At 42.4% G+C, this 10,329-nt stretch overlaps 1 protein-coding gene across 1 annotated transcript; it reads left to right on the top strand.

The window, feature by feature from the left end:
- Window positions 1-7,624: 7,624 nt before the first annotated feature.
- On the top strand, window positions 7,625-10,329 carry LOC116193578. The gene is made up of 6 exons (XM_031522322.1): window positions 7,625-7,741; window positions 8,272-8,589; window positions 8,743-9,133; window positions 9,221-9,319; window positions 9,416-9,528; window positions 9,916-10,329. Exons 1-6 carry the CDS (start codon window positions 7,625-7,627, stop codon window positions 10,327-10,329), a joined length of 1,452 nt encoding a protein of 483 aa, XP_031378182.1.

Genomic DNA, 10,329 nt, shown 5'->3' with positions numbered 1-10,329 from the left:
AGCAGGGCATCCATATGTCTCTTGTCATCTCATGCCATTTCCTTTTCTCTTCGAGTCTATAGCTAGTCTATTCCCGTATGCCGATATATATCAACCATTGACGAGATGCTAGTTTAAGCGTGAGTGACCACAGACCACCGTGATAGTGTGAGGGATCGACTATGTTCGGACGAAGATTAATTAGTAGCCATTTTTCGCGTAATATTTCGATATATTCCAGCTCTATCCAATGTTATTGGCCTCACCCTAGATGTACATTAAGTGCCTTATTAGTTGGACTTCCTATATATACACATATATGACGTATATGCAGATATAAACTTCCCTTATGACAATGCCGTAAATCCAACGGTATGGCTAGTTCGAGCAAGCTCACAAGGTTATAGGTTCGAAATCAAATCCCTCCTTATACACGACATTAATCTTGGTAATACAACTTACGAGAGAAAGGAAAGAATGAAAATCCGATCAAGATATAAAACAAGGCTAGCTAAGCTCATATATTTACGTGACGGAAATGAAGTCTTCACAATTATCGATTGATAAGGGCAACTAAACAGTGTAATTATCTCATCTATTCTTCACACTTCACATTAACATGAAGCTTTCATCTCTTTCTCTGTGTCTCTCTGCAGCACCGTTGCCCAAAATCAAGAGGAATTTTTACAAAGAGTTAGTACCTTTCGGTAAGACCATGGAATGTCTTCAATTTATTGAATGAGACTAACTCTTGCTTAGGTTTTGGTTCATTCCCAACCTCAAATTGCTTCTACAATTATTTATTATTGATAAAATGGTTAATTGTTTGGAACATGAGTTTCAAAAAAACCGAACGTGGGGATATATAGAAGGAAGTCTTGCTTGGATTCTTGGAAGTGAGCATGGCCGACTGGGTGAACTCGCAATCGTCGGTGCCCTTGGCAGAGTGCTGGTAGTCGAGGTACATGGCATAGGCTGCATGCGAGGTGAATGTATTGGGCTCGAAGCAAGGGCCTCTAGGTTGGATTGCTCTGCAGTCAATGCCCTGACCACAAGCGTAGTCGAGTGCTGCCTGAAGCTTAGTGTCCGGAACTCCGGACCTTGCGATGCACCAAGACCCATTCGATTTTGGAGAAGGAGTAACCGGTGTTTCGGAACCTGATGGGCTCTGTATACGGAACAGAACTGGTAATGCCGGTGAATGAGGTGCTGTACTCGAAAAATAAGGTTATTTGGCAATGTTTCCGTGGCAAAAACGCTAGGAAAAACATTTTTGCAGGAGACGACTTACCCACCTGGCTAGTTTTTGAAAGCCCAACATCGTAAACCATTCTGAAGATGCCGAACGATCACTCAGAAGCAGGCCCTGGCTTCTGATCCTCACCATAGAGTCCGAAGATGAACGTGTCAACTGACTTTCCGGGCATCAGCGTAGTCCCAACTTTAGATCTGAGGTGGGCGATCAGGTTACCGTTGTAAGCCCGAGCATTCCCAGGGTTGGCCCGATCTCGTTGCTGTCCCCTCCGTAAGGCCACCCTGTCTCTGCGACCATGATCTCGATGTCATCAAACCGCATCGAGTTCAAGGCAGCTCGAACTGCATCAACCTGCACCAAATTATAATCATTTTATTGTTAAGTAAAGAGACTGAAAACAATAGGCATTGCCGGGTAATAAAGAGAAACAACCAGACTCACCTGAGCATCAAACATGCTCATGTAGGTGATGCCGGATCCAGAGTCGGGCCAGCCCGGGTTGGGCTGGAAGAGGCAGAAGGCCAATGTCTCGGGACGGGGGTCGCTCTGGTAGGCGAAGAACGGTTAGCCATTGATGGCAAGTGGAGAGTCGTTCTCCTTCTGGAACTCCAACAATCCCTTCAATCCGGCCTCAAACGAGGGGTGGAACCTCCCTAAGCTCGGCGGGTCCGATTGGCTCATCAGCAATATTGCGTGCATGGTGGAGACCTTGATTTAGCGCCTACTCCACGTTTTGCATCGCCAGCAGCAACTGGGATATTAGCGCCTCGTCGTTCGTCATTAACACCTACACAAATTGCAAAAGATGGTCATCGTCTGATGTTCAAGAAGCACTGGTGCAAACTTCTACTGTCTGAAGAACATATTAAAGGGAAAACTTTCAGTCCCGGGATGACAAGTTCCCGGGGGATCACCGGAGTTGGATGAGCTCCAATGGTCCGTCTTTAGCAGGGGGTACCGTCCAGCTTCCCGAGTCGGACTGCCGGGGGCCTGAACTGTCCCGGGCCAGGACATCAAAAATTTCCAACAAATTATGTATTTCTTGCCTGTGTGATTGTCCAGAGTGCAAAGTTATCGATGTCTTCGGAGTTCTTAGGAGAAAATAAATAAAAAATTAATCTGAAATTTAATCCAAGCAATTAATATTTAATTTATCTAAGTTTTCAGAATTAAGAGTCAGATTAAGCGTCGATTCGATATTTGAGTGCTCTCCGCATGGTTCAAATTACCAGAAATGAACTTTGAATTTCTTTTAGATTCATCCGTCTAATTTGATTTAGTCCCTTCAACTTAAGAAAATGGTCAAATTTGATAACTCGCTGTCACTGAAATGAAAGGGTCCATTAATTCATTCTGGCTTGCCTCATGGCCAGCCATACAAATTTTTCGCATTTTAACAATTCTAGCGCAAACTTTTTTCTCAATCTAAAGATGCACAAACTTTCAATTTGATAACAATTCTAGGACGACGTCAAAATTTTCATTAATTTGGACAAAATCGAGATCATAGAGGGCGCCAGCGACCCCAATCGGGGGGAGGTCTCCAACGATCCCGATCGGGAGGTGATGGTTGGGGTCGTGGCTCCACCCCCTAGAATCGAGAGAATCCCCAATTTGAGAGTTCTCCCGATTTCGAGGGATGGAGGCCTTGACTCAGCAGCATAATAATTACTTTTTTTTATCTTCTTATTCAATTAATAATAAACTCTCTCACATATTTTTTTCTCAACTATAATATAATCAAATTTTTAATAATAAATTCCTCCAACTACTTTTGTTTTCATCTCGTGGAGTTAAGTATAGTCATACTCCACTATGTTACCAAACGCTACCTAACTAATTAAGTTCGAGTTAGTATTGCTCAATCAATACATTTAAATGATTGATTGGAGTCCATTTGTTCGTGCCGTCCTCGACTCTATGATTAAAGTGGAAGCATAGTTTGATTAAAAGAGAACAAAAATTCTCAAACTGTAATATGAGTTGGATATGGTAGTTGGAAGCATGATTATTCCGACGGATTAATATATAATTGTACTAACGTGGATTGGCTCAAGCGATTCATCGCTTGTTCCGCTTAAGTAAGGTCTCGGATCCAAATTTTCGTGAATGCAAAAAATCCACGCTATGAGAGCTTTACTCCTTAGTGGGCCGACTCGGTTCGATTGGATTTGTTGGGCTCAAATTGAGCTTCATGATACCGAGGTTCATACAAAAAAAATAGATAATTGTGAATAATTGCTTTTGCTTATCAATCATTTAGATGGTTTTAAATTAATACCCCAAATACTATAACATATTTCAAGATTACCAATGATCTTTTAAATTGTTTTTGTCAACAACAATCCTGCACCAATTTTTAAGTTCGACACTTTAAAAAAGAAATGGCCAAAGGGAGGACTAATAACTTCAATATGCATTTTTAAAAGTGTTAATAACAAAAAAAGTACAAACTTTTCGCATTTCAACAATTCTAGTTTGAACTTTTGTCTTTAAGTAAAAATGCACAAACTTTCGATTTGATAATAATTCTAGCACGACGTCAAATTTTTCGTTAATTTGGACAGAATCGAGGCCATAGAGAGCGCTAGCGACCCTAGTCGAGGGGGAGCGCGCCTGCGAATGCAATCAGGGGGAGTGTGTCGGTAACCCCAATCAAGAGAGTGATAGTCGGGGTCGAGACTCCACTGCCGGAATCGAGAGAATCCCCAATTTGAGGGTTCTCCCGATTCCGGGGGATGGGGGCCTCGATTCTGGCCGCCAACCATCCCCCCTCCAAATTTACGGAAAATTGGACCGTGCTAGAATTGATATCAAATCGAAAGTTTGCACATTTTTAGGTAGAGAAAAATTTCATACTCGAATTGTTAAAATGTGAAAAATATATTTATTTTTTTGTTATTAATCCTTTTTAAAATAACTAAATAAATGACACCCATATTCTTGGTCCTAATTCAGGCCCTATTAATACCTTTGGGCTAAATGGGCGAAGTGAAATCCCAAGGACTGCGGGTTGGTAGGATTGAATGGAAATATGATCATTTATGTAATTACCAAGCAAAGTTCGAAACATTACGCCAACAAAACGAAAAGGGAATGAGAACAGGAGAATAAATAGATGAATATGTATTAGTTACCCAAATTACTGTCATAATCACCACTAACCATGGCAATATTATTACCGTTTTCTCAAAAGGTTTTTGTGGAGTAAGATTATTTAAAATTTTCTCAAAAAGAAAAACTTGACTTTTTTTTGACGTGGATGCTATGGAAAAAGTTGGGAAGTGGAAGTACGAGTGATCTTACTTGCAGAGTGAAAAAGCAAGGCAAAACCCAAGAGAAGAATTGTCATAGGAATTATAGGTGTGCACAGATATTGCATATATTCGAAACCGATTAGAATCTACTCGTTAGGATAGGGTCTAGGTACCTTTGATTGAAAATAGGATAGGGTCCATTAAGAGAGGGTACAGCGCGGTAGAGCACCTCTCGTCCGATAATCAAGAAGTTCCAGTTTCAATACTCAGTTGGACAACCCGTACTCTTTTATTAGATATTTAAGATTTTTATTTCAATAAACTACATGGATCTTCTTTATAATCGGAAAAAAAAGGATAGAATCCGGGAATGAAAATTAGGAATTGATCAAATCCAGTTCCGATTTCGATTCCAATAGACAGAGTACCCATGACTGGAACTCGAATGGGGATGTGGAACCTGCCTTTATATATCTACGTATATATACAACAAGCATATATATATATATATATATTAATTAATAATCCCACATAAACAAAAAAGGAAAAAAATAAAATGAAAAACCCTAGAATTTGCTCTCTTTATCTCTACCTCATTCATCTGTCCCCTGAGCTCCCCATTGACGCCCATCACTCCATAATCGTTCAGCCATGGCAATCATTTCTCAAGCCGACAACCGCTGCTGCTCCTTAGGCTTGAGGCACTTCAGCTCCTACTCTCCACACCTCCCGAGGCGTGAGCTACTGGTACTCTTCTTTGTCGACACTACCATGAACCAGCCAAACCGTGAAGCTCTGTTGCTCAAGTAGCGGCCGCTGACATGCTTCAGAGGTTCTCTAAGAAGAACCCACCCAACCCTTTTGCTCTGAGTGTTTCGGCAATGTAATGTAGTGCCAGTTCGAAACGCCGAAACGGTGGTTACCGTCCTGCGAGAGTTCGTCGAGACTGCCGCACTCGTGGATGAACGAGAAAGAAAAAGAAAAAGAAAAGGAAAAAGAATAGTACAGGTTTTCAACGGGTACCCAAAACCTATAAATATAACACAAAGTTCCGGATAGAGTCCGATTCTACGACAGAATGTGATAGAGTACAGTTTCAAAATTACGAATAGGTCCTATACAGAGGTATCTTGAAAACTATAAGATACTCAAATTCGCACACCCCAAATAGGAACTGAGGTCTGTGGAAGAGAAGCCATTGATGGATTGATTGACGAAAGAAATGCTTTGCAGTGTCTCAACCAGGGAGTATACGTGCATATCTATAGTGGACAAGAAGGCCTTGATGTGGGCCCACCCAAAGGTGCATGTGGACCCCATGGGTGTGTCTAGTCTCTTCTGTAATGGTAATGAATTACCAAGTAATGAGCAGTAAGTTTAAATATAGTTAGTTATTATAAGACTGTTAATGCGGTTTTTATAAAATCCTGTTTGTCTTTGACCTCCACATGCGTGGTAAAAAATTAACTAATTAAGTTCGAGTTAGTTCCACTTGAACATTATATTGAAGAGGTTAGAATAATCAGTTTGATCGTGCCATCATCGATTCTAAGATTTGTGTAGTTGGCCTGGCCGATTATGCAATCTGTGGAACTTGGGGGGTCCGTTATCGATTGGAACTATCCAATGGCTCGATTGGCTGCCCTTCTTAGGTTATTGCTCTTGAAATAAAAATTTCCACTTCAGTACCAGAAAGATAATAAAAAGTGATGGATAAATTTAAGTTACATCACCAATAACTTTGAAATTGAATAATTATAATACTTCATTTTAAAATAGGACACACACCATCTTTGTTTTTACCTGCGCTACTGCTGATGTGTCACGTGTAAATGTCTTGTTAAATAATTTTTTTTATTTGAAACATTTTTGGGTTAATAACTGAAAAATTTTAAAATTTTAAAATTTTAATGATTTTAGCACTAACTTTTTCTCTCATCCAAAAAATACAAAATTATCGAAACCAGAGCAAGGCAGCACCGTTTTGGAGCAAGAAAGTGTCCCTAAGACGCGAGACAAAGCGAGGCATTAGCCAGAAGTTTTGAAGGAGCAAGAGTGCCCAGAATGCGAAGATTATTTAAAAACACTTAGTCAATATGATAAAAAATTCTATAAGTAAAAGAGTTGTAACTGCTCAACACATGATCTCGACTTTCAGAGACGAAGATCACAATTGCTCGAGAGCAAGGAAAATTTATAAATAGCCGAAGATCCCAACGGAGAAAGGTCCTTTCGTTCAACAAAAATTTCAACATATCTTTCAATTCTCAGTAGACTAAGTTATCAGTAAGAGTAGTCTAATTTAGATTTCGACCTTGTAGCAGTAGGAGTTTATCCTCAATGGTTTCGGTTCAACAGTCTGTGACGGTAGAAATTGTCCTCAGCAGCACGATCATGAGTTCATTAGCTTGTAATTAGAACGCAACGCGGTGTTTTTTCATGGATCCATGAGGCGGTATATTTGAAATTGGATTCTTGCTTCTAAAGCGTAACCCGTCGCAGTACGATTAATGGATAAATGAGACAACGTTAGCTTAATCTCTCAAACCCATATATTAGATAAGAAAAAAAAAGCGTTTAAAATGAAGATCAATTGATTAAACGGCACTAAACATAGTAATTCTCTCTTGTAATCCTCCTTCTCTCTCTCTCTCCCCCCTCCTTATTTTCCCACATCACATCAAAATGAAACTTTTCTTCTCTCTCTCTTAAGTCTCTCGGTTGCTATTTGCCAGGATATACGCAGTTACCATGACCTGAAAACAAGAGGAATTTGTCAAGGAATTAGTACTCTTCAGTTAAAAGGAGAATTATGAGTCTAACAAAGATATAAAGAAAGAGAGTATATATCACTACACTTCAAACATTTCTACAAGAGTTAGTATTTTTTAGTATTGATAGATTTTTAAATGGTTAATCATTCGGAAAAGGTTTTCAAATAAAAGCGGCCCTTTGAAAAAGAAGTTTTACTTGGATCGCTGGAAGTGAGCATGGCCGAACCCCCAAAGTCGCAATTGGTAGGTTTCTTCTCGAAGTGCTGGTAGAGGGCGTTCATGGCATACGATGCATGAGCAGCGATTGTGTTGGGCTCGAAGCAAAGGGCTCCTTGTTGGATCGGGGCGCAGTCCGCGCCATGACCGCAGGCATAGTCAAGGGCCGCCTGGAGCTTGGAGACTTTAGCTCCAGTCTTCGCGATGCACCAACTACCATTTGTTTCCGAAGTTGCCTTGGTGATACGGTAGAAGACCTGGCGAGTCGGTACCTGGAAAAAAATAGGTTATGACGGCCCTATCTTGAAGGAAATGGCCTCCGGAGCAAAACTCACCGCTTTGCCGTGATTTTTCGATATTTAAGGCAAATTCCATTGTTTAGGGCCTCAAACAGGCAATTTATGTTAATTAGGGTGTTTTTGCAATTTTTGAAAAGTTTAGTTCTTTTATGCAATTTAGGTTTATTAATACCATATTTAAGCTTTCTGTAAGCCCTAGGGCAAGGGAGTCGTCTTTTGAATTATCAATAAAATTCAGAACTTTCGTGCTTTGTCCAATCTCGGATTCGAGTTTGATGCCTATTTCCTGGTATTTGTAGAATCAACAGGTATAGAGGGTCGTAGTTCCGGTATTCGTGCACGAATCAACAAGTCTGTGACGGTTACTCGCGTTGTATGCTGCGTCAGTTGGTATCAGAGCCAGGTTCGTTCTTGGATCAACGATGCCGCCTAGGAGGAGGGATCGTGTGGAAGATGTTTATGACCGTGATAATCTGTGACATTTGGAGCAGAGGCTGGATCGTATGATGGAGCAGCTAACACAGCAGGTGGCTGCACTTATGGAAAATCAGAATCGGAGAAACCCTAATTCAAATTCTAACATTGATCGAGAGGAAACTGAAGCGGGGTCGGAAAGGGAGAATTTTTTCGCTGATGTTCCACGAAGACGGCAAAGGGACCCAATCGAGGAAGACAGGCAGCGATGGGAGACAGGCATTCGGACCGATATTCCCGAATTCCAAGGGGGTTTGCAGCCAGAAGAGTTTCTAGATTGGCTGGCAACGGTAGAAGAGGTTTTGGAGTTCAAAGGGGTACCTGAGACCAAGCGGGTACAGCTTGTGGCGACTCGATTGCGTGGTAGGGTGTCGGCGTGATGGCAGCAGACGAAGCTTACCCGTAGTAGGATGGGCAAACCGAAGATCACATCATGGGAAAAGATGAAGAAAAAGATGAGGGCTACCTTTCTGCCCTATAATTTTCAGAGGATCATGTACCAATGCCTGCAGAACTTGAGGCAGGGGAGTAGGTCGGTGGATGATTACACCAATGAGTTCTACCAGTTGGTTGCTCGTAACGAGCTTAAGGAAACCGAGGATCAGCTGGTGGCGAGATATATTGGTGGACTGAGAGTGCAGTTACAGGACACGGTTAATTTGTTCGACCCTATTAACGTGTCTTCCGCCCATCAGAGGGCCCTGATTATCGAGAGACAGAGACAGCAGAAGCGAGCGAGCAGCGGGGCGTTCGGTGAAGGTGTTGCCGTTGCAGGAACCAATGGGGCCGTCCGAGCTGGCGGTAGTAGTGTTGTCCCTGGACGTCCGATGAGGCCTGCCAACATTGGGCCGAGCAGTAGCGGGGCGAAGTGCTTCAAGTGTGGAGAGCCCAGGCATCGGCAATCTGAGTGCAGAAAAGGGGAAAAAAGGGCGATGTTTATTTAAGAGGAATTGTCTGATGACGCAGTTTATGTAGCTGGAGGCGATGGAGAGGTCGAGTTTGACGAGGAGGAGGAAGAAATTGTGACTGGAGACGAAGTGCCCAATCTGGTGGTTAGAAGGTCTTGTATGACCCCGAGAGCTGCAGACGAAGACTAGCTACGTAACAACATCTTCCAGTCCACCTGCACCATCGGAAATAAAGTCTGTCGTTTCATGATAGACTGGGGCAGCTGTGAGAACATCGTATTTGCTGAGGTTGTGCAGAAATTGAGCCTAAGAAGTGAGCCACATCCTAAACCATATAAGCTGGCATGGCTGAAGAAAGGAGGTGAAGTGAGTGTGCTGAAGCGCGCGTTGGTTACTTTCTCTATTGGCCCCCGGTATAGGGACTCTGTGTGGTGTGATGTTATCATGATGGACGCGTGTCACTTGTTGTTGGGAAGGCCTTGGCAGTTTGATAGGAGTATGAGCCATGATGGACGAACCAATAAATACAACTTCATGCATAAGGGATTAAAGATTGTGCTGGTACCAAACAGAGGGAGGGACGCTATTGAGCCCGAACCTGCGAATCCGGTTACCGCAACCAACTTGCTGTCCCTTGCCCGATTTTAGGAGGAGTTGCATGATGCAGAGTATATGTTTGCTCTTGTAGGCAGGGAGGTTGTGGAGGAGGGTCTTACGTCTTGTTAGTCCTTACTGATCTTGAAAGAATTTCAGGATGTCTTTTCTGAGGAGCTGCCAAATGGTCTACCACCCTTGCGGGACATCCAGCATCATATCGACTTGCAGCCTGGTGCGGCCCTTCCAAACAGACCACACTACAGGATGAGCCCAGCTGAACATGAAGAGTTAAGGAGACAGGTGGAGGAGCTAATATCGAAAGGGTTTATTCGGGAGAATATGAGCCCGTGTGCTGTCCCGGCACTTTTAGTGCCTAAGAAAGATGGATCATGGCGTATGTGTGTAGACAGCCGAGCCATGAACAAGATAACGGTCAGGTATCGTTTTCCCATTCCTCACTTAGATGATTTGCTTGACCAGCTGAGTGGCGCCATAATTTTTACGAAGCTAGACTTGAAGAGTGGATATCACCAGATTCGGATTCGTCTTGGGGATGAATGTAAGTTTTAG

This window comes from Punica granatum, chromosome 2, assembly GCF_007655135.1.
Source record: "Punica granatum isolate Tunisia-2019 chromosome 2, ASM765513v2, whole genome shotgun sequence".
NCBI lineage: Eukaryota > Viridiplantae > Streptophyta > Magnoliopsida > Myrtales > Lythraceae > Punica > Punica granatum.
This window is presented reverse-complemented; position numbering and strand designations above follow the sequence as displayed.